The 23852-nt window shown below is 43.2% G+C and overlaps 3 protein-coding genes across 10 annotated transcripts in view; 1 reads left to right on the forward strand and 2 right to left on the reverse strand.

The window, feature by feature from the left end:
- The window catches only part of sptan1 (spectrin alpha, non-erythrocytic 1), a 34746-nt gene extending 27634 nt beyond the window's left edge, over positions 1 to 7112 (forward strand). For all 6 annotated transcript variants that reach the window (XM_056402734.1, XM_056402736.1, XM_056402737.1 and 3 more), the window contains 18 exons: positions 25 to 129; positions 316 to 524; positions 613 to 733; positions 1576 to 1697; positions 1802 to 1934; positions 2027 to 2125; positions 2218 to 2377; positions 2670 to 2746; positions 2837 to 3046; positions 3177 to 3473; positions 3617 to 3729; positions 4659 to 4676; positions 5649 to 5703; positions 5793 to 5989; positions 6071 to 6124; positions 6210 to 6356; positions 6442 to 6589; positions 6672 to 7112. In XM_056402734.1, coding sequence (XP_056258709.1) covers positions 25 to 129; positions 316 to 524; positions 613 to 733; positions 1576 to 1697; positions 1802 to 1934; positions 2027 to 2125; positions 2218 to 2377; positions 2670 to 2746; positions 2837 to 3046; positions 3177 to 3473; positions 3617 to 3729; positions 4659 to 4676; positions 5649 to 5703; positions 5793 to 5989; positions 6071 to 6124; positions 6210 to 6356; positions 6442 to 6589; positions 6672 to 6797 — 2391 coding nt within the window. In that variant the 3' untranslated portion in view covers positions 6798 to 7112. The remainder of the gene's footprint in view (positions 1 to 24; positions 130 to 315; positions 525 to 612; positions 734 to 1575; positions 1698 to 1801; positions 1935 to 2026; positions 2126 to 2217; positions 2378 to 2669; positions 2747 to 2836; positions 3047 to 3176; positions 3474 to 3616; positions 3730 to 4658; positions 4677 to 5648; positions 5704 to 5792; positions 5990 to 6070; positions 6125 to 6209; positions 6357 to 6441; positions 6590 to 6671) is intronic.
- Positions 7112 to 14097, reverse strand: dync2i2 (dynein 2 intermediate chain 2). Of its 3 annotated transcripts, none has more exons than XM_056402741.1 (11): positions 13961 to 14097; positions 12416 to 12545; positions 12145 to 12223; positions 11095 to 11355; positions 10901 to 11010; positions 10492 to 10649; positions 9664 to 9773; positions 9241 to 9408; positions 7909 to 8141; positions 7667 to 7824; positions 7112 to 7500 (listed from the first exon to the last, which is right to left on the reverse strand). In XM_056402741.1, exons 2-11 carry the CDS (start codon positions 12430 to 12432, stop codon positions 7262 to 7264), a joined length of 1533 nt encoding a protein of 510 aa, XP_056258716.1. In that variant the 5' UTR covers positions 12433 to 12545; positions 13961 to 14097; the 3' UTR covers positions 7112 to 7261. The 3 variants fall into 3 exon arrangements, with proteins under 3 accessions (XP_056258716.1, XP_056258717.1, XP_056258715.1); XM_056402742.1 differs by having other exon boundaries at positions 13565 to 14049; XM_056402740.1 differs by having other exon boundaries at positions 12416 to 14049.
- A 751-nt stretch (positions 14098 to 14848) lies between these two features.
- On the reverse strand, positions 14849 to 23348 carry LOC130186861 (protein SET-like). The gene is made up of 8 exons (XM_056404169.1): positions 23135 to 23348; positions 18287 to 18344; positions 18060 to 18202; positions 17803 to 17906; positions 17600 to 17713; positions 17233 to 17403; positions 15950 to 16084; positions 14849 to 15818 (listed from the first exon to the last, which is right to left on the reverse strand). The coding sequence occupies exons 1-8, from the start codon at positions 23202 to 23204 to the stop codon at positions 15798 to 15800; spliced, it is 816 nt and encodes a 271-aa protein (XP_056260144.1). The 5' UTR covers positions 23205 to 23348; the 3' UTR covers positions 14849 to 15797.
- Between the last annotated feature and the right edge of the window lie 504 nt (positions 23349 to 23852).

Genomic DNA, 23852 nt, shown 5'->3' on the forward strand with positions numbered 1-23852 from the left:
CTGATGCATGTTGTTGGTTCTCAGGTGGAAGCTCTTCTTGCCTCTGAGGATTACGGTAAAGATCTGGCCTCAGTCAACAACCTGCTGAAGAAACACCAGCTGCTGGAAGCTGATATTTCTGCCCATGAGGTATTTATCAGCACAGTCTCTGCATGTGTGTCAGCTGCACATCTGCGCCAGACTCATTACAAATCAGAAAACTAAAAATTTTAAAAGACCCTAGTAAGTAATCTTTAGTAGAAGTAAGATAAGAAATGAGATTCACATGATCCAGAGTTACAGTGGGACCCTCTGACCCCCTCATGCCTCCTGCAGGATCGTCTGAAGGATCTGAATGGCCAGGCCGACAGCCTGATGGCCAGCAACGCCTTCGACACCTCCCAGGTGAAGGACAAGCGCGACGCCGTCAACAGCCGCTTTGCCAAAATCAAGAGCATGGCCGCCGGCCGCCGCGCCAAACTGAACGAGTCCCACCGCCTGCACCAGTTCTTCAGGGACCTGGATGATGAAGAGTCTTGGATCAAGTAAGAGAGTTCCCGCTCAGGTCATGTTGTCTAGAAGAAGTAGTGGAAATGAGTCATGCACAACTTAACCATCCACATTAACCAACAGAGAAAAGAAGTTGCTAGTGAGTTCGGAGGACTACGGACGTGATTTGACAGGAGTACAGAATCTGAGGAAGAAACACAAGAGACTGGAGGCCGAGCTGGGAGCCCATGAGCCGGCCATTCAGGTAGAGGACTGATCTGTTTGTCTTGTTTACTCAGTGACGCCTTTACAACTCAGTGAATTTAAACAGACAGAAAGTCTGTGTGAAGTTCTCAGCTATTCTATCTGACCTTAATGTTGACCCACTACAAAAGAGGCCTCGGCTCAACCAGTAGAGGTCGTGGTACTTTTTCTTTTTCTATTTTCTTATCTTCTTAATGAAAGGAAAGAAGATAAAGCCTTCGTGGCAGTAACATTTAAAGCGACACACTGTGACCTCATTATGTTCTCCATCGAGGTCAAAGAAAAGTAGTTAAAAAAGGGGATTTTTGACTTTTCAACCGCAGCTCTGGTGTCAGGACATGGTTAGCGGTTAGCTTAGTACAAAGATTGCCAGCAGGAGGGAAATGACAAGTCTAGTTCCTTCCAAAGTTCAAGAATTCACCTGCCAACACTTTTAAAGCTCACTACATAAACGGTCGTGTTCTGTTTGTTGGGGTAGTTGCAACTATTTCTTGACCTTACAGTATTGGTGTGACAAAGAAGTTGTTACAGCATGAAATGTAACAGTGGACACATTTAACTACATACATGTTCATTTGTGAACTTTAGAAGTGGAGGTCTGTGTGTTAAGGCTAACTCCCCCTCCTCCCAGTCTTTATGCTAAGCTACCTAACAAAAGATGTGGAAGTGTTTTTGATCTTCTCGTCTTGCTCTCGAGAGAAAAGCCATCGAGCAAAACAACAAACTCTCAGCGATTCATATGTCTGATCACTTCACATTGACTGTGTCAGTACTGGAGAATATTCAGTACAGTACTCTGGATGTGTGATGCAGTGATTGGGTGTGTGTTGTGTGTGTTCCCAGTCGGTGCTGGACACTGGGAAGAAGCTGTCTGATGACAACACCATCGGGCAGGAGGAGATCCAGCAGAGGCTGGCCCAGTTTGTCGACCACTGGAAGGAACTCAAAGACTTGTCTGGAGCAAGGTAAATCTGGTCCTGAAGTCCTGAGGGACTCGGTCTGCCACACTGATGCAGCCTAAAAACACAAACAGTGTGTGACAGTGTGTGATGTGTGTGTTTGCTCTCAGGGGACAGAGGCTGGAGGAGTCGCTGGAGTACCAGCAGTTTGTGGCGAACGTGGAAGAAGAAGAAGCTTGGATTAATGAGAAGTTGAATCTAGTTGGGAGTGAGGACTACGGAGACACGCTGGCTGCTGTGCAGGTGCTGTTCACACAGAATGAGATCAATGTGTCTTAACTTTAACTGTGGTGATGAGTTTTACTAAGTGTCAGGGAAACTGTTCTTCTCTACAGGGTTTACTTAAGAAGCACGAAGCATTTGAAACAGACTTCACTGTGCACAGGGACCGAGTCAACGACGTGTGCGCTAACGGAGAGGAGCTGATCAAGAAGGTACCGACTACACTGGGAACAATCCATCACTGAGATGATTGTGTAAGTCGTGTAGTGAAGGTGTATTAAGATCTTTCTTGTGTTTCCAACAGAACAACCATCATGTGGACAACATCAGCGCCAAGATGTCGGCTCTGAGAGGCAAAGTATCAGAGCTGGAGAGGGCGGCGGCTCAGAGGAAGGCCAAGCTGGATGAAAACTCCGCCTTCCTGCAGTTCAACTGGAAGGCTGACGTGGTGGAGTCCTGGATCGGTACGGTTACACAAAGACTCGTGTCCTTCACCTGAAGAGTGACTCATGAGCTTTAGAGGAGCTCATAGATATAGTTTTTGGCTTTTGAGAGAGCCAGGCTAGCTGCTTCTAGTCTTTATGCTAAGCTAAGCTAACCACATCCTGACTCCAACAAGCTTATTTCCTCAAATATGAAATTGTACCTTCAGTACTTGTCTAGGAAACCAGAGCAGGTGTAGCTGTGTCCAGTCCAGACTGGTTTGTGTTGGTCTGGTTTGATCGGTTGTGAACCTGTGATGTGGTTTGTGTTCAGGTGAGAAAGAAAACAGCCTGAAGACTGATGACTACGGCAGAGACCTTTCGTCTGTGCAGACTCTGCTCACCAAGCAGGTACTCCTCTCTCACAGTGCCGTACGTTTCCTCTGCACCGCGTTACTCTCTCCTCTGATGACGCGTGTGTGTGTGTGTGTCTGTCTGCAGGAAACGTTTGATGCCGGCCTCCAGGCCTTCCAGCAGGAGGGCATCACAAACATCACAGCTCTGAAGGACCAGCTGCTGGCCACCAAGCACGTCCAATCGAAAGCCATCGAAGCTCGCCACGCTGCCTTGATGAAGCGCTGGAACCAGCTGCTGTCTAACTCAGCCGCTCGCAAGAAGAAGCTTCTGGAGGCTCAGGAGCACTTCAGAAAGGTAAAGAGGCCTGAGGATGGGTTTGTTGCTACTTGTTCTTTGAGTCAAAGCTTAAATGCAAATGAAGCATCGAGACAAACAAGGGTAAAATCAGTGAGATGTTTTAAGGGTCGTATCTTTCCCACTCCAGGTTGAAGACTTGTTCCTGACATTCGCCAAGAAAGCTTCAGCCTTCAACAGCTGGTTCGAGAACGCAGAGGAGGACCTGACAGACCCGGTCAGGTGCAACTCTCTGGAGGAGATCCGGGCACTGAGAGAGGCCCACGAGGCCTTCCGCTCCTCGCTGAGCTCGGCTCAGGCCGACTTCAACCAGCTGGCCGAGCTGGACCAGCAGATCAAGAGCTACCAGGTGGTTTCCAACCCCTACACCTGGTTCACCATGGAGGCGCTGGAGGAGACCTGGAGGAACCTGCAGAAGATCATCAAGGTCCCCACATCAAGGATTATATACACATTCACATATACAGCCTCATGTTTTCATTCACTTTGTTTTTTAATCCAAATCCCCCGTCTCACCTGTTTGAGCTCATGTCCAGGTGTTCACTCACGACCTTGTTCACTTTGCTGCAGGAGCGAGAGCTGGAGCTGCAGAAGGAGCAGAGGAGACAGGAGGAAAACGACAAACTGCGTCAGGAGTTTGCGCAGCACGCCAACGCCTTCCACCAGTGGCTGCAGGAGACCAGGTAGAGGACGCGTTCCAGCGGAGCCCCAAGTCTTTAGCTTCTTTCACTTGGAGACCTGGGCCTTATTCCATCAAGGCAGATAAAGGAAAATCCTGGCTTAAATCACTAATATAGCTTGATACTTTCTTCCTAAAAGCTAGAAGAAAAACATTTTTTCTTTAAAACGTTTAGCTGTACGGAAGGGCCACTTACTTTACCTGAAGAAGGTGAGCATGTGTATTTTCTCACACAGAGCAGATCAGTTACTGCAGATCAGTTACTGCTCACTGATAAACTTCTCCACTCCACCTGTAGCTGTAACTGGTTGGGTTTTACTTGACATTACATTATTCACATATTATACAGGACGGGTGTTAACTCTAATGCAGAGCTGCTCCGCTGCTGAGAAGAAGACGGATCTTGTTTTCCCCTTCTTTCTGTGACATGATCTTTTCCACAATCGCCTGTTCTGTGCTGCTTGTAGTCTGTGTGCGCACATAAAGCAGCTTGTTCAAGCCTGGTTTGAGTTGACGTTGATGAGGCTCGGCTAAATTGCGTTAATGGAGCGGCGTGAGCCTGAAGTGAAAGTCGACGTTAATTCTAACCGGGCTTTTTCAAGTAAACACAAATTTCCTTAGTGACGTTGATGGAATACCCCCCTTGCTGCTCTGACAGTCATTATACAGGTGATGGCTCAGTGTGTGAAGGTGTGTGAATCTTCCTGTTGACAGACTGATTTATCTGTTGACTGTGTTTGATCTGCGGCACAAATATCACTCATCACTCTGCTCACTGTTGTTGAGCTTGTTGAGGGTGTTATTTTCAGTGAGCACTGTGTCGTTGCTTCATGTTGTTAATGTGTATTTGTTCTCTCTCTCTCTCCCTCCCTCGCCCCCCTCCTTCCTCTCGGCTGCTTCCTCGCTGCTGCTTCGGATCGCTGTGCTAATCAGGACGTATCTTCTGGATGGGTTAATATCACTTTTTCTCTTTTATGACCACTGTCTGTCTGAGTGTTAGAATCTCTGTCTGTGAAAGCTGAGGGATGTGATGATGATGATGATGAAGGTAAATCTTTGATCTCAGATGGGTATTGTTTTTTTAATGATTCAGCTTCATAGGACCAGTTTAAAAACACATGTTCCTCTTGCTCATGGTTGATGTAGATGAATATTTCTCTGTGTCCTGTCTCATGTTTGGTCTCTGGTCCTCTCTCTGAATAGCATAGCCTATCGGCGAGTTATCTGTGTCTATCAGTACCAGGTTGCTGATGATCTTTCCGGAAGGTCAACCTCTGTCGAGCCTCGCTCTGGTTTCCTTTTGCTTCCTCTGACCTCACACGGTGTGAGGGCTGTGTGACCTCACGCACTCAGTGTAGAAGCTGTGGTGTGCTCGGCACCTCCCTGCTCTACTAACACCCACCCAGTACTCAGACTCAGAGCACCAGGCTGCAGACAGCACTGCCTTCAACTGGTGGACTGGCTGGTGGTCACCTGGTGTAGTCTGCACTGCAGGGGTGGAAACTGCACAGTGGACAAGTATATTTGAAGCTGTAATTTGGTCCCATTGGGTCGCTGTGGTTTATTTTTCTGCTCCATTCATCCTCTGTTACGTTGATATTCATGATCTGCTGCAGTTTCCACTCCTGTGTGCAGGAGCCCTCCCTTGCATGGTTTGGGTTACCAGTAGATCTTTGGCATTAATTCATCTCCACTCTGAGGCCGTAGAGACAGAATAACAGACCCACACACTAGTGACATGTTGAATTCAACACCCAAGAACCAGTTTATCTGCACCTCTAGACTCTACATTAAATCCTTATTCACGAAGGTTTGTGTGGGATGTTGTAGGAATGTGTCGTCCTAACAGTGTGAGTGTGAGTGTGTGTGTGGAGTTCTCCAGACTCTGCTGCCTCCTCTAACATCAGTGTGTGTTGGTGTCAGGTCCTGTATGGTGGAGGAGTCCGGTACCCTGGAGTCCCAGCTGGAGGCCACTAAGGTAAAGCTCATTACATGTTAACAACACTGCTGATGCAGAGTCATAGTGTGAGGTGGACACCATGTGACCGGTTCTGTTGATGTGTGCAGCGTAAGCACCAGGAGATCCGGGCCATGCGCAGCCAGCTGAAGAAGATTGAAGACCTGGGAGCAGCTATGGAGGAGGCATTGATCTTAGACAACAAGTACACAGAGCACAGCACAGTGGGCCTGGCCCAGCAGTGGGACCAACTGGACCAACTGGGAATGAGGATGCAGCATAACCTGGAGCAGCAGATACAGGCCAGGTACACACTGACAGTGTGGAAGTCAAACACAGTGAGAAAAGCTGTGAGGAGTTTCAGCTCATGATGCTCTCTGTGTTTCAGGAACACCACTGGAGTGACGGAGGAGGCTCTGAAGGAGTTCAGCATGATGTTCAAGTGAGTGACATTGACCTGCCTCCATCATGATGTGTTCCTGTGTCTGATCAGAGTCACAGCCTCACGCTCTCCTGCTTTTTCACAGGCACTTCGACAAGGAGAAGTCTGGTCGTCTGAACCACCAGGAGTTCAAGTCGTGTCTGCGCTCGTTAGGCTACGACCTGCCCATGGTGGAGGAGGGAGAACCTGATCCTGAGTTCGAGGCCATACTCGACACGGTGGATCCCAACAGGTCTGTGTATGGAACAGTGTGGCTGTTTGTAGTTTACATACTGTTGAATTTGCTGCCTAACTGTGAGGAATGTGTGTGTGCGCAGGGATGGCAACGTGTCGCTGCAGGAGTACATGGCGTTCATGATCAGCCGTGAGACAGAGAACGTCAAGTCCAGTGAGGAGATAGAGAGCGCGTTCCGAGCTCTGAGCACCGAAAACAAACCCTACGTGACTAAAGAAGAGCTCTACCAGGTCAGACCAGTTCTCGGCTCTGTGGATGTGGTTTCAGGGTCTGATCTTCATGGAGGTCTAACTTTCCCCCTCTTCCTTTCAGAACCTGACCAAGGAGCAGGCGGACTACTGTCTCTCACACATGAAGCCCTACCTCGACAGCAAGGGCCGCGAGCTGCCGTCAGCCTTCGACTTTGTCGAATTCACCCGCTCGCTCTTCGTCAACTGATCCCCTGCCCCCCAGTGACCAATCGGGACGCGTTTTCCCTCACACACTTCAACACGAACACACGGCTGAAACTGCATGACTGTGGCACCAGAAAACTCACTAATAACAACTGTCTGTTCTATTTATCTCGCTCTACCTTAACTTTGTGCTTCTCACAATAGCATAGTGGATCTGTCTGCATTTGAATGTGATTGTTTTAGCTGTTTTAGCTTGTGCTTTCGATGAATTTAAGAACCTAATAGTAACAATAATGTTGTACCAACACCTGAACAACTGCAGTGTGCTTTAATAAACGCTACTGGTTAGAACTGGAAACCTCTTCTCACTCCTTTTTATTACACTTCCACACTGAGTTTTCAGTCTTTTTTTTAATTACAAAAACATTTTTTACATTTTTTTTTTACAAAACACAGTTGATATAAACAGAGGATGAAACAGTCCTTTGATGTCCCAGGTCATGTGTCTCATTCTGCCACCTGATTGGCTATCTGCTCCAGCTGGCTGCTCTCTCTGGGGCTTTGCTCGGTCAGATCTGCACTCAGCTGCCAAACACCAACCGTCCCGTCTGTGTTTCCCACCGCCAACAGATGTGTGCTCTGACAGTTGAAGGCCAAACAAGTAGCAGCTTGTCCCGCAGCTCCCTGCTCTATGGTGGCGACTGGCCTCAGGGACCTGCGGCCCAGGTCGAATATCTGCACCTCACCTGGGAGAGAGACACGCAGTGAGAGGATGCATCTAAAGATTTTTTTTTTTTTTTTTTTTTTAGCATCGATTCCAGTTTCATCTACGTTTGTAGATCTGATCTGGTTCTGATGTGTAAATGAACTATGAAAAAGAAGCACATCATTCAGACAGGTTTGATGTTGCACCTTGTCCTGTGGCTGCAGCAAAGACCAGCGGTCTGGTTGGAGACCACTGCACCTGGAACACGTAGGAGTCTGAGACCCTGAGAGACAGAAGCGGGTTGTCCTGCAGCATAGAGTGGAGGTGGGCCAGACCGTCAGTCCCTGCACTCACAAACAAGTTCCTACAGAAAACACAAGTCAAAGTCACCACTGGTCCACCTGTAGAACAACTGCTGACATGTGTCTGGTGGGTGTGGAGCTGTCACCTGTGGAAAGGGGAGCAGTGGATGGAGTGGACGGGGCCGCTGTGAGACCTGAAGGAGAAGACCGCCGGAGCTCTCAGGGTCACACTCTGACCCTCAGAGGAAACAGCAGCCGGCGTCTTGGAGGAGAAGGAACACCTGAGCAGCAGGCCGCCCTCAGAGCCCACCAGGAAGGTGTCAGGGTCCCATGGAGACAGGGCCAGAGAGGTGACGCCCACAGTACTGCTGCCTCGGGTCTGTGGACAACACACACCTGTCAGTGTCCCAGCTCCACGTTCACTCTAAACAGATTATTACTGTCATGTTGAAAAGTGACAAAATAAATTCTGCAGACTTAAAAATGCTTCATTTTTGATTGTCCCACAATGCACTGCACAAAGGAAAAGGAGGGAAAACAATACTAGTTGTGGTGAAACACCTCATAAGACAAAAATAATAACCATTAAATACTGTATATTGTTCATTGTTTGGTAAAATGTCTTCAGGAGCTGAACAGCCTTGCTTTTAGAAAACATCCATCAAATGTCACTGTTCACCTGATGAGCATTTACAGAAGCAATAATAAACACTGATGTACCTGGCAGGTAAACTTCAGACTAAACCTACTTCTCTAATACACAGAGAGCGAAGGAGAAAAAGTTGTAGGTTTAGAAAACAAATTCTCACAGACGCTGAAACCTCAGGTAACTTCAGCTCTGTAAGGCTAAATGCTAACATCAGCATGCTAACATGTAGATGCTAAGAAGGTACAACGTTTACCATATTCACTATCTTGGGTTAACATGTTAGCATGCAATCAGTTTCTAATTAGCATTAAACACAAAGTAAAACAGAGGCTGATAGGAATGATGTTTGTTTAAACCAAAGTAAAGGGATCAAATTATTTACCTGTGACATGAGTGTTCCTGTTTCCACCTGGGGCCTTCATTTTTAAGTCCTGATGCAGTTCAGAGACTTGTGCTTTTATTTTGACAATCTGGCCCACAATAAGCCGTTTGGACTCTTATTTTCAAAGATCAGCCGTCTTATGATTTCTCAGTCATGGAAGGCTCTAGGAGCTGCACAAACAACCTGGGAGGAGGGGTCATGACTGCCATGACCGACTCGTCGCTCACAACATTTCTACCCCCCCCCCCCCCCCCCCCCCCCCCCACATGAAAACCTTCAAGTGTCAAACTTCAGGTGAGCTGATGGAGCAGACCTGCTGCACAGGCCTCGCACTAAGTCAGTGTGGACGCACAGTTTAAATATTCTGAAACTAAACACAGTGATTCTTCATCTGTGATGTCTCTGCTCTCTGGCAGTGTAGAGGAACAGCTCCATCCTGAGACTCACCTTGAGGCTGCTGCTGCTGTGAGGAACCTGCTGTCGCACTAAGGCGTAGGCTGCATTCAGGACAAAGCTGCCCTGCTGCGAGTCCAGTGCCCACAGCAGTACCCTTCCTCCTGAACCTGCACTCAGCACCCCAAACTCCCCTTTCTTCTGCAGGGCGACCCAGGTGACCTGTGTGTACGTACACACACACACACACACACACACACACACACACACACACACACACACACACACACCACACACACACACACACACACACACACACACACACAGGACATGTCTTTTAATCCACCAATCAGATCAAAATGCTTCATATACTCACAGTCATTAACAGACACCATCATTTTTAAAGATCTTGTGACACTGAACCTCCTATGACCTAAACCTGTCATCAATCATCAGGATCAGACTGTATCCACTCACCTGGTAAACAGGTTCCCTGTGGCTGTCTGCTGACATCCCAGTCAAGGCCAGCACAGGGTCCTGAGTCCGACTGGTGTCCCAGACCACCACCTCTCCACTGTATAGACCCCCTACACACACACACACACACACACACACACACACACACACACACACACACACACACACACACACACACACACACACACACACACACACACACACACACACACCCCACATCGTTTACACTGAGCTCTACTCAAACAGTGAAACCATGTAGGAGTAATACAACAACACTTCTCAATGTAACTGTTTTGCATAATCTCTTTTCTAACTTGCACTTATGAGCGTATAATGTCACCATGTATCTAAATGCTTTAAATATACACTTTGGACGCTGTTTATATAAACATGTCTGCTTGTTTATGTGAATACATATCTGAATGTATATTTAAATCACTGAAATTTAATATCTCTGCTATTAACATTGCTTTTTGTTATTCATTTTATTTTTCTCTGCTCAGGTCTCACTAGTAAATGAGATGTTGATCTTAATGTGACTTCCAGATTAAATCAAGTGTAAATATAAATCAAATAAAATCCTACCATCATTAACAGGATCATTTTAGATCAGGAAAACAGAATTTAAACCTAGATAAGTTAAACCACCGTTGGAGAACAGGTCTCAGGTCTTGGTAAATCCAGGATATCTGGTGATGCATATCCTCAGGTCGACAGATACAAACCTCACGTTTAGATGAGATATTTGTATTTGAGTTGACCTTGAGTTCTCAGTTTGTTATCAGTAGTTATCAGCTGATGGTGTGAGAGCACAGACTGACAGTGTACCTGCGATGAGGGCGGGCTGCTCGGGGTGACAGCACAGAGCAGTGACTGCGGTGGGAACATCTATGACCAGATCAGCTTGTTTGGGGCTCAGGCCTCGACGGTCCAGATTCCACGTACACACATATGACTTCTCAGTGCTCCAGTACCCATCATCAATCCTGCCCAAACAAAACACACACACACACACACACACACACACACACACACACACACACACACACACACACAACACACACACACACACACACACACACACACACACACACACACACACACACACACACCACATGACGAATATACAAGAGCCTTTTCTTATTCATGTTTTAAGTGCTTCAAAAAAAAAAGACAATGACGAGATGAAACATCCAGGAACTTCCTCAATGAGTGTCAGGTTTAAAAACTAACATACCGACCATATGCACAGGCAATGACTGAACCTGTACAACTCCAGGACACCGTCGTCACATGAAGACCTCTCTCCTGAGCGATGGGATGTTGAAGACGATGGAGGCATGAAACCTGCAAACATGGAGGGAAAGCCTTACGCACAATACTCTCTCCATAAGAAAAGGAGCTGCTTCCTGATTCGTCGGTCCTTCTTACCAGCTGACTGTGATCGCCCCAGTTCACCTGGAACCCATCGAAGGCGTGACTCCTGGCATTTTTGACCAGCTCTGTGATGACCACTTCCTCAACCCGCTGCAGGAAGTCCTTCAGACCAGGTGGTTCTGGCTCGTCGTGGTTTTGCTGGAGGAGCTGCTCCGTTTGCTGGTCCTGTGGCTCCGTCTGGGTACAGCTGACGGTGGTGGACACAGTCTGGACCTGTGCCTCAGTACTGTGCACCGCTCTGGTCTGACAGCCTCTCTGCAACCCCATCAAGTAAAGGCCCATTTACTGAAGGGTGCACATTAAACTCAGAGCAAGTGCAATCACAAGTTTGAATTACACAATTAATTCCACTTAGGTAGGTGCAAAAATGATGATGTATGTTAAAGTGGTCACATATTTAATTTATAAAAAAATGTAAAGCTAACTTTGGGTGAGTGTATACAATAGTCTTTGTTTGTTTGAACATGTTAAACCTAATGCATTCAGCATATTCAAGTGGTTTTGGTCTAAAGATACAAGCTTCTCTCTTCATGAAATCTCATCCCTGATGTCTCATGCAAGTGTAAAGTTACTTGCTATTGCTTAATCAATCAGGAGAGGCAAATCAGGCAAATGTTTTGGGCCTCCAAGGGGAAAAGAGGCCCCCAATGGCCCCTCATATTGGCACATTTTACAATGACAACTAAACACCTTAAACTTCCCATAAAGACACTATACAGTGCACTGCTGTAGCCGCAACCCCCCATCTACCTGTTGCCTGCAAGTGAGGCGTTTAGGGGAAATCTGTAAATTGTAGCATCTGCCAGTAGTCTGCATGTAAGGGGGCTTTAATGGGCGTCTTTGCCTGGGGTCTCACAGAGTCTAGCATCGCCACTGCGCTTGATCTTGTGGTTGGTTACATTTCCTATCAACACCAGCTGAAGTTAGCTTCTGACAGCTAGCTAACTACTGTGTTTACAATGTCGTTTGTCTAATTCATTTGAAATATTTCGGAGTATACTGTCACTCATGCTAACAGAGCACCGAGCTGCTGCTCTAACGTACCGACTCCCGCTCAGACTGCTGGGATTCCCTCCACAGTGACCGGACACTCACTGAGTCCAGGGCCTCGTCTGTAAACATGCTAATGAAACAGGTTTAGAGAAACAGCCGTATTTAATGAATTAACGTTAAGTGGCTAAGCTAATTAACATTAGGCCCAAGTGGCTAAACTAAATACACTAAAACAATGACTTCTGAATGCTAAAAGGTCTTAGGTTTCCTCGCTGCATGGTACTTTTCACATCTACAGTGTCGTTTGCTGTCTTCCCAGCACCTAGACGACGGAGCCATTTTCTATAAAGATCGCGTTTCCATGGTTACGAACAGGATATCCGGTCTAGTGATGGCTCGCCTTCACTTCCGCTTCTTCTCCAGGATAAAAGTCCCAGGTGGACGCATTTACGCTGTTTAAAATGATACAATGAAACACAGTTAACAATGAAAAGTAACCCCACACATGAAAAGTTTCCACTATGTTTTACAAACTGTAGCTGATTATATTCTATATTCTATATATAATTTGTTCCGACCAAATAATTTTGATTGGACGAGAGGCATTCCATGAGTTGCTGATATAGAGTACAACAGCACTGGGACTTTTAACTACATGTATCACTCCGCTTCACAGGTGTTCTATTAACCGTTAATCAGCGTTGCATTAACGGTTGTTAACAAACTTTACAAAGATTAATATATTTCCGGAAATAACATTTTAATTTAATGACGTATGGTCGCCAGAAGAGGGTGAAGGGGAGAAGCCAGTCCAGTTGCAGAACTATTTGTGGCGTTGCAAAATAAATGATTTTTTTTAATTTAAGATAAACACAAAGCTTGTGCTACAGAAAATGGACCAGACTCAGTGAATAGCTCCCTAAGCTTAACATGTCCTATGATAACTATTAATTTAGCTGTACAGACTAATGAGCAGTGATAGCTAACATGACTTTGGGGTCATCAGGTGGGAACCTCCTTTCACTAGTGTTTCGTCTAGTTGGTCCCACAACACCTCCAGGAGGCTAGACAGTGATCACTGGCGTCCCAGAGTCACTCCCCTAATGCCAGCCATCACTGCTCCTCACACCACCATTTTCTTTATCTTGCCTATGCTACCACAAACAACACCATCATCAACTCTGACAAAACACACTAGCAGATTCAGCAAACAAACTCCCCTAAACAGTTGGAGAAAGTGGCGGCCATTTTGAAGGAGGCAGAGTCAAGGAGAGAAGCCTGTTTGAGCTAAACTCTCCCCCGCCGGATTAGGCTGTGCTCTTGCCCCCCCACCCTCCAAGACAATGAGGGATGTAGAGTCAGGGAGAGGGGCCTTTTTAGGCTGGCTCTCCCCCGCCGGATTAGGCTGTGCTCTACACCCCTCATACTCTAACACCACACCATGCAACTCACCTAAAACAAACAAACTCACCTAAGCAGCCACAGACACACTACAAACCAATTCACCAAATGAAATAAACAAACAACTCATAATTTATTGTTGCCTATTTCAATAATGTGGCGCTCGTAAAAATGTTGCTGCCTCGTACTTATGACCGCATCACAGCCGTGCTGATATTCAGCACATCACTCCCTCTCGTGTGATATTGCTTAAATAATGTCGATAAAATACTTTGCACTTCCTGACTCGTCTGCCCTGACGATTCTTTTGTTCCGTTGCCTGGCAACAGTGATCATGTTTTACATTATTTGGTGTAACCGATGCAGCCATCATGTTGTAGTTGAAAAGTGTAACGGACTATTTTACTTGAATAGCCTCATCTCTTGTAGGTGTAAGAGCTCCATGACTCTGAGAACCCAGACCCACCTCATTAGTGTCATCAGTGCACGTCTACCTTTAAGCGTGTCTGTGATGTGACCGTGAAGGTCTGAACCGGTCCTTGTGCATTAACAATTATAAACCCATCGCACACAAAGTAGTGAGAAAGCCAGAGGACTTCCAGCTGAGTGACCGCAGCTCTACGACCCTTTATGTGACATGTCTGCCCCCTGTTGGTGGGAGAACTATATCATAGATGTTTGTTTATTTTAATATGAGGTTTAAGTTTATAGTAATGACCTGTTGTAACAGGACCTGTGAATAAACATCCTCAGTTCCTTATATAATGTGACACTCACAATCACCTGCGCAGCTAATTCCTATCCTATCAACACTCACTATGCAGCTCTTCTTCCACTGTATGTCACTTAAATTAGTCCAATAATTGACCTGTGAGGACCTCAGGGTGGACTAAAGCCTTCATTGTCAGTTATCTATTACTATAATGTTTCCTTAATTGCCTTCATCTTTGTGACTCAAGTATTAGTTCTGTACTCCATGTTTTGTGTTGACAGACTCAAGCTGCTGCTGTGTACTATATATGATATACAAACACAGCTTGTGCGTTTTTTAAACCATTGAATGCCACATGGGAAACATTCAAAGAGTAACACTTTATCCAAAAATGCAACAATACAATGTTAATTTGGTGTTTTTGTTAGCTGTTAGGCCTGACTGGTGCCTCCACCTCAATTGTTGGCCCTGAATCAGCCCAACTGAACCAGCACTGATCAAATAAATCCAGGCTTCCGCTGGATAACTATTGATTACTGCGATATTCAGGTCACTGATAGACCCCGATGAGAAAACAAAGCACAACGCAGGTTATATCAGCAACAGCTCAACTGCCCACCTGTGACCAAACTACTCCAAACATCATGTACACATTTATTTATTGTAACAAAGCAACTGGTACACATAATTTAACGTGAACAGGTTTCCAGTGGAACAGGAGAACCGCTGCAGACTCCACACAGGACTCCACAGAAATCTCTCTCCCATCTCAAAATGTTAAGCCGAGCCCAAAATTAGATCTTTAAGTTGTTTTTATAAAAAAAATGTACATTTCAAACTTTGTTGTGGGTGCCTGAAAAACAAGATAATGAAAATTTATTTAACAGAAGTCCAGAGTTGGTGTCAAAGCCCCCTCCCCCCCCCCATTAAACTGTGTACAATTAACAACTGTCTTACCAAGGTACATGAATATCCCAAAAACATTTACAACAGTTGAAAGGAACAAGCTGGTGCTTTCAATCAGTTCCATTAGTACAATAAGTCACAAAGGAAAATGCAACTTCTAATAAGCCTTAGTACCCCCCCACCACTGGATATATTATAATATACATTTATATATAAAAGTGGCTAAAGATGCTATGATTGAGTTATCACTGCACCATGGCTTATTTTTATTGAACTCACAACTTCAACAGAAACTGTCATTTCATATCTTACATAAAAATTGCTATTGTACGTATTTTAAATCTACGTAGGATGACGTGCAGAATGCTACAAATTTTTTTTTATTCTTTTGCATGTCTTTGGGAGATGTAGAGAAACAATGACAGGTGAGACTTCCAGAGAGCCACCAACACCCCCACCCCACTGCGACCCGCGGAGACCTGCTGTGTGGAGCTGGTCTGTAGACATGGCGGTATGGACAGGCCTTGGCTGCAGAGGAAGAGGATGGACAGGCTGACAACACACAGGAAATTTTTTTTTCTTTTTTTTTTACAAAACCCCCCCACCCCAAAACAAAATATCTTGCTCCCATGGGTTGTAGGATGATCACAGAGGGAGGACTGGGAAAAGGTGTTGGCTGAAACGTTTAATCATCCTCTCCGTCATCCTGAAGAGAAAACAAAGAGTTACAGGTTTTCAGGATGATCATGATCTGAGGGACTAAACAGGACACAGGGATCTTCATCCAGCTCATCATCGATTAATATGAGCACTAAGTGACATGTTTTTTATCCTTACCTCTCCATCTTCTCCATCACCATCCTCATCTTCATCTTCACCTTCCTCTTCCTCCCCCTCGTCAATATCTTCCAGACCCTCCTCCTCCTCCTCGTCATCGTCTCCGTCACCTTCCTCGTCTTCCATGTCAGGGACCTGGGGAACATTCACATGTCAAACAGCTGATCCTGGCTCAGTCTCAGTATGAGCCTCAAGAACTATGATCCTGCCTGAGCTTCACTTACAGTCTGGTGTAACAACACACTGAGGGTCACACTCAGTAAGATTTGAGTTCTGAAATGTTTTTTAAAAACCATCAGCACTAAACTTTATTTAAATATGTAAATTGTGACCATGATGCAGTCATCTGCAAACATCTGGACACGGCTGGGAAAATGACATTTTGCTGATTTCTGGAGTGAGAGGAAGTAAATATAACATATAGACATTAAAAGTCAGTGTGTTTGTCTGACAGAAGCTCAACATTGACTTTTACCTAGTTTTAAGCCACATACACTTTTTCCACCTTGGTGGTTTTCAGCTCTATATTTGAACCAGATGAAGGATTTTAGTCGTCGGACGTCTGGATCTGAAGTTATCAGAGAAACAAGCTGAGGAAATGTTAGACAGCTCAGCTCCCAGCTGCTGGAGACGTCCTGTCCTGTGTCACTGAAGAGCGTCGCTGAAGCTCTGAGTTTTAAAGTCAAACTGTTTTATTCAGTGTTTTTAACAGTTAGAATCACCGGGTCTGTTTAATTTCCTGAACCACTCACACTGAAGGAATCCAAACCGGGAGGAGTTTACGGTAATGGTGGTGAAGACAACACCCATGATCCCATGCTACTTCATGATGTCACCCAACACTGTCTTTTGTTATTGATTTGATTGAAAACCCTAGAGGCAGAAATTACTGACTGTACATTTAATTTCCTCAGTGTTAAAGCTCTGATGCTTTTATTTCATCAACATAGAAAGTAGACAAATCACACTGTAAGTGGCATCAGTGAAAGTTTGTGTTTAGTAGAAATAAAGAGCTTCATTAGCTCATTAGGTCTTAATTGACTCATTCGGACACGAATTATCAGCTGATTATAAATTCCGACTCTTCAAACCTTGGCTGCGACACTCAACAACCACGAGCTCCTCAGAGCATCTGGAGATCTGAAGCTAACTGATGCCAGAGAGCAGAGGGGGCTGTGAACTAGAACTACCAACAGAGCGCCTAGCATTATCTTAATAAAGGGCTGTTTTGTGTCTGAACTATTGTAAGAAGTCAATAAATAGTGATAGGGTCATAATCCTACCAAGTAATACTGCAGCGGGTTCGGCCAGATGTCGTCCTTGATCACCTCTCCCAGCTCATCGGCTCCTGCGTCCGAGTGGTCGGTGAACCAGGTGAAGAAGCTCTCGGGCTCCTCGTGCTGCCTTTTCTTCCCAGCTTTGTTTGGCGTCTGACCCGTGCGCTTCGTCAGGTCCTGGGCGAGGAAACGTGTTGGGTCAAGATTTCAGGTTATAAAGTGTTTGCTGATGAGAGAATAACTGTCAGTCCAGCTCTCCGAGGACTGAGCAATGCAGCAACATGTAGCAGTACAGTGAAAAATTTTTGTTGACTCTTTAAAATTGTACTGTTTCTGGTCCAACACATACAAGCAAAGTAAAAATGAAACCAACCTTTCCAGCTTTCCATTTGATCTCAGTGGATTTGGAAACGGGGTCTCCACTCTCGTTTACATTAAACTCTTTGGAGAGGGCTTTGTTCTCAAAGTACGGGTTCTCATCAAAATACTGCAGGAAACAGAACACGCCCATGTCACACATCTATCAGAACATGGTCATTCAAAACATACAAACACAGAGTAAAGCTGTCGACTCACAAAATCTATTCTATATCCAGACTTGATGTCCTCGAACTCGGTGACCTCCACCCTCGACAAGTAATGAAGTGCTTCCTCGTCCTCCTCCCCCAGAAGAGCTGAAACTACAGGTCAGACAATGGTTAGTTAGTTTACATTACATTTACCAGCATAAAGCAGCTGTAAATACATTAAGACTAGGTTTATTCCACTGATGATCGTTCCTCCACCATAAATACAGAGAAACAAATAAAACAAATAACTAAATAAGCCTTTACCTTGTGGATGGTTGACGAATGTTGTGACCCAGAAGTTGGGGATTTTGGCTATGAGTTCTGATCTCTTCTGAAAGAACGGCTGGCGTAATTTGTTGTACTTCTGCTCTACTTTTAAAATTTCTTCACTAGCCTGTTCGTTCAGTCTGGAGGGAGAAAACAAAAACACATCAGTAAGAAAACTCTCTGTGAACCACTCACCTGTCTCTGCTGAACACATCCAGACTCACCTGTCAATTTCATTCTGTACTTCGTCAATGTGTTCAATGGCTTCCTGTTGCTCTTTTTCTGAAAGGAAAGAAAACTTTATCTATGATATGCTACAAGGAGGAGGCATATAAAAAAAAAAATATGCATGAATCATAATTCCACTGCACAAGCACAGAATTTTTTTTATCCAGATGATTTTTTAATTTAGTTTTAATCTCTTAGAGTAATCAATAGTCTCTCTCCAATGAATGTTTTCTGGTGATATAATTAAATGCAGCTCACTCTACATGGGTTTAGTTTGGAATTGTCCTCTCCGCTGTCACTAAGTGCTGCTCATGGTGGAGCTGTTGGGTTTCTCTGTTATACTGTAGATTACTCTTCCATGATCCAATAAATCCAACCTGATGTATTTTTTGTGTTCACCCTGTTAGATGACCTTATTATATCCTCATCTGTAAAGAATTATAAAACGGGACTTTTAAAGCTTCTTTTTTTGACAGATTATCAGATGTATCTGATCAGTATTTTACCTCCTGTAATTTAAAAAAAAAAAAAATCTCTCTCAAAAATATTAGAAATGTTTAAATATAGTTTGATTTTGTCATTTTCCCCATTATTGTATCTTTTATACATCTCATTTTCACTTTTGTAATTATGTTCCAATCTGCCCCAATTTGTTGGATTTCAATTTCTTTCCACTTTGCTAATCATTACATATCCAGAAAGTGATTGGTTTAATTAGAGCAGCAGAGTAATAACCAATTAAATCCATCAGAGCAACAACCCAAAGCACTTAAGTCGTTCTGATCCACTTAATTTTTACACAAGGCTTTTTCTTCCTCCCCAAATAAATGCACTAAAGATTCTTATCCCAGTGATTATATGAAGTGGTAAGTTTTGAAATAAAAATAAGAGTCTTGTTAAAATATTTATTTTAATGATGTCAGTTCTCCGCTATTGTTAAACACTGTTTTTCTACAAGAGGAGAAAATTCACTGGACCTCATTTACATCGAAGTTGTTGTTGCTCACTCTTCCCTTAAGACTGTGTGGTGTTTGGGCGATATCCAAAATTTAATATCAATACAGCCCAGCCTGAATATTGTGGTATATGATATTAGCACTTTTTTTAAAGGGCATGTTCATAATTATAGTTACATTTTGTGTTTAAGTTGTTTTTTAAATACATTTTTAAATGATACATAATCATATTATTCTATTTCATGTCTCAGGTATTTTTAGTGTGATGTATAATTATAGTTGTATTTATTGTAATTTAATATCTCGATACAGTCCAGCTTTTAAGACATCAATATATACGATATTGTGATACACCATGTTATCGCACCAACAATACAACATTGTAATTATATTACTGTATTTAATGTTTCAGGTGTTTTTTATTTCATATATATGTTTCAGGTATAAGCGAACGATGCCACTAAACAGCAGTTAAACATTTTATTTGTTTCGTCAATGTACAGTAAGCAAAGCAGTGAAATGAGGGTCTGACTCGGCAGCATGGCAAGACTGTGCATATCACAATATTCAATATTGGCGAATATCAGCCCAAGTCTAGTTCATTTTTAGTTCACACTTCTTAGTTTTTGTTTTTTGGACTTATGTATTTTTTTGCACCTGTCCTTAATGTCTATTCTTATTGCACTTGGGGTTAACCATGAACAGCATCTTGTTAAAGTCTTGACAGTCAACCCTGAATACTTATTTATTTACTTCAGATTACATTTATATTTAAATTTGTCATATTGGCTGTCCAACTACCATCACTTCTGACTAACATTTAATTTAGAATCAGACAGTGCGTTACATTGTTTTATTTCCTATGGTGACTGTGGGACATTAATAAAAGTAGAGAATCAAATCATCTGCATAGTTTTTTCCCTCTCTCTTTCCAAGGACCAGTCTTTGGGTTTCAGACGCCCATCATATTTTCTCTGAAAAAGCCTCAGAGCATTTTAATAGAGGAATTGACACACAAAAGATGTTTTTCCACAAGTGTTTAAATACATATTGGCAGATATATTGATATCTGAATTTTTTTATTCCCTAAAAATCAGTATCGGCCCAAAAATCCAATATCATTAGGGGATATCAACTCAGGAGTTGATAACTATTACGTTTTGTTATAAATACTGTAAATAATTTGATGGGTAGTAAATATGGATGTGGCCAATGGGCTCAACCTGGGTTGAATTAATTGGATGTGGACCTTCTTACTGAATGTTACCTGATGAAGACATTGAGTCACCACGTCTGTATTCAATAAATCTTTGGGAGCATTTATTCAGTGTGTGGGGTTTTTTTTAGGGAGTTTTTGCCTCTGGCCAAAACACCAACATGTTGGGATGTGGATTCACAATCATGAGACATCAATTGAAAAATAGAAAAGAAAGGAAAAAACAAGCACAGAATTAGTTTTAATTTCCCTTCTTTTAAAAGCTAGACTAATAAAACCAGCCCGGCTGATGTATCTGCCAATACTGGCTTATTGCAGATTTTTCACATCAATGCATATGTTGGAGGTCATTTACAAGAGTTTGTGGTCCATAGTTTGTTCACCAGGAAGTTTGTTTTTACACTGTAAAATGTCCAGCTAAGTAAATATCGTGGCTAAAATGAAAAATAAATAAATAAAAAAAAAACTATTTAAGGAATGCTGAAAAATTCTCAATACATAGTGACTTCATGTAATTATTATATTGTAATTCTAACAATAATAAAAATTGGAAAATACAATTTAAAAAAACAACAACTAAATATCGATATAGGATCGGGCTCAAAATCGATCAGTGGTCAGGCTTCTTCTTAACACTTATTTTATATTAGGGCTGAACAATTCATCAAAATTACAATATGGCAGAGTGTAATATCCAAACTGCGGGACCTCCAATTTTTTTTTTGACAAAATAAAGGTAAAAGGTGCTACAGATATGCCCCAGCCGACAAATCATATCCTCAAGTTGTAGAGAAACATTTTGTTGGGTTTTGTATGTGATAAACGAAATGAAAATGAAATGTGAAAATGACCGCTTGCATGCATGACTCATCGCAACCACAATATCTGCCGAAATAACCACAACATGTTTTTTGCATACCTGAAATAAAAAGCCAGTTTTGCCGGGCTTCATATGACCTAAAACTCACTTAATAACATAACATTCTTAAACAACTCATTCAAGTGTTTTTAAATATTCTTCATGTGGACAAACCTCCCATCACAGTAAACTAGCGTGAGATAATCACATTGTGTTTTACTCTTGAACACGTGACCTGTCTGCTTTCGTTCTTCAAAAGATATGGACTACCTATCTCAACTTTTCAAACACTACAGTGGCATCAACACTCTCAAGCATTATTCTCGACTAATTATGAACCACACCTGCTTTACACTGTCTTTAATACTGAATTGTAATGTCCATTTGTTGCCTGATTTTATTTTTAATCTTTTTTTTCAAATGTATTTATTTATTTATTTTAAATATTTCTTTATGTCGTCATTATTTATAATATTTTGTGTCTTCTAATTTACATAAGGAAAGGGAGGGGCAAAAGTTTTGTTTTAATGTTTTCATTATTCTTAGTATTAATTTGTTTTTCTTCACCATATATTTCTAGCTGTCTTTAGTATTAGTGCTGATTAGACCAATGTTGTGCTGAGCTCTTTGTTGTTTTTGTTTTAAAAAAAAAAAACCAAACAACAAAACAAAATATTTTCCACGTGAACCTAAACTTCACACATTTCACTTGTGTCGCATCTTTACATCATTTGATTTTGACTGAATATGATCGTGAGTAGATTTTAAAGCATTTCGTTGATATCAGTAAAAGCTGATTCTGCAGCCACAGGACCTCCTCTCAGTCGTCTCCCCTTTGCGTGTGTGGTGTATTAAATAACGCGGGACGACAGCCGTGGTGTGTGTGTGTGTGTGTGTGTGTGTGTGTGTGTGTGTGTGTGTGTGTGTGTGTGTGTGTGTGTGTGTGTGTGTGTGTGTGTGTGTGGTGGATTCATGGCAGACAGACCCACTGCCTCCTGCAGTCTGGAGCTTCCTGTTGCTGCTAAAGGCGGCCTGGTTTGAATGAGGGGCTTGACGACGTCTCGCTGCAAAATGCTGTTTGCCTCATGCTGATAATAACATAATGCGAGCTCCACTACAATCTCTTTAAGCACATTAAACACATCGACATCCATATCTCGACTTCATAACGACATTCTAGCTTACCAAAAGGAAGACGAAGCGCTTGTTTACATTTTGCTCTGCTAACTCGCACACAATAGCTGAGATCGCTCGCATGGTTATGTTAATCTGAACAGCTAACGTTAACATTATCAGCGCTCGGCCTTTCTTGACTGATGGGAAACGGGGTACAATGAATGTTGCACTTGCTAGTACTGTGTGCAAACAACCGTTTATGAAGCGCCAGCCACAAACATGTACGAGGAAATGCACAGCTGCACCGATTTCACCCGAGCCTCCTTGCAACAAACCTCCCAAAACTGTCCGCATAAACAGCGACTGCATGTCCCGCTACATGCAGCTTAAGCAACACAAATATCGGCCTCCTTCATGTCTACTAGCTGTTAGTAGCCAATGTAAGCTAATAGCTAGCTAACCTATCATGCTGGCTAAATAGTTAGCCGATGCTAGCATGCTACATTACTGAAGAGTCCTGCACAACAGCATTTTACCTCAGTGTGCACATGCAGGAAAATGTGAATTCAGCTGTTCATCAACAAACGTGTATCATTTCAACTCGACACTACACAAAAAACTACACTGAAAATAACAAAATGACGAAAAACAAATGAAAATGGCGTTGTACAGGATAACCGCCATTCCTTAACGTTACCAGAGGTCTCGTCCGCTCCGTCGTGATTTGAATTCTCCTTCCTACTGACTTTCGCCGATGAGGCCGACATGGTTATCTCTCTCCGTGACTCTTTGGACCAGATGTGTGTCCCGGGCGGTTTAGAACTCTTCTCTGCAGGATAAAAGTTACTTCCACCTTACACACTGCGTGTCTTGGAGCCCACGATGATGAGGAATGAGCGCAGCTTCGCACGCTTGTTTCCCTCTGTGGCGCCCGGTCAGTGAACATATTTATTGTGCTCTACTGCCCCCAGGCGGCTGGAGTGCGACACTGCAAGTTTAAGCTTCAGGCTGTACAGGGGATGTACATGGAGGAGCTGTATTACTGAAACTTCTTAACTTGGTACCCATGGTAATTAGGGTTAGGACCGGATTTAAGGAAAAACGTTACAGATGAATAATTTCTAAATCAATGTTCCTATCCTAATTTAAGATAAGAAAGGTGTATTACACATGTTTCCTAACTACCCAAGATTATGTTATTCGAACTCAAAAATCAATGAACATTTTGTATCTACTCGACAATGATGTTTGATAGATACAAAATAAAAATACTTATGTTAAAAAACAAACAACACAATGTAATGATGACAAGAATCAATTCTAACAAACAAACAAAAATGAAAAGGTGAGAGATTAAGAATCTAAAATGAGCAAGAGGTACCACCAAATTGTATTTTGTAGTGAGTTCCAGGTGG

Source organism: Seriola aureovittata, chromosome 18 (assembly GCF_021018895.1).
Source record: "Seriola aureovittata isolate HTS-2021-v1 ecotype China chromosome 18, ASM2101889v1, whole genome shotgun sequence".
Classification (NCBI taxonomy): Eukaryota; Metazoa; Chordata; class Actinopteri; order Carangiformes; family Carangidae; genus Seriola; species Seriola aureovittata.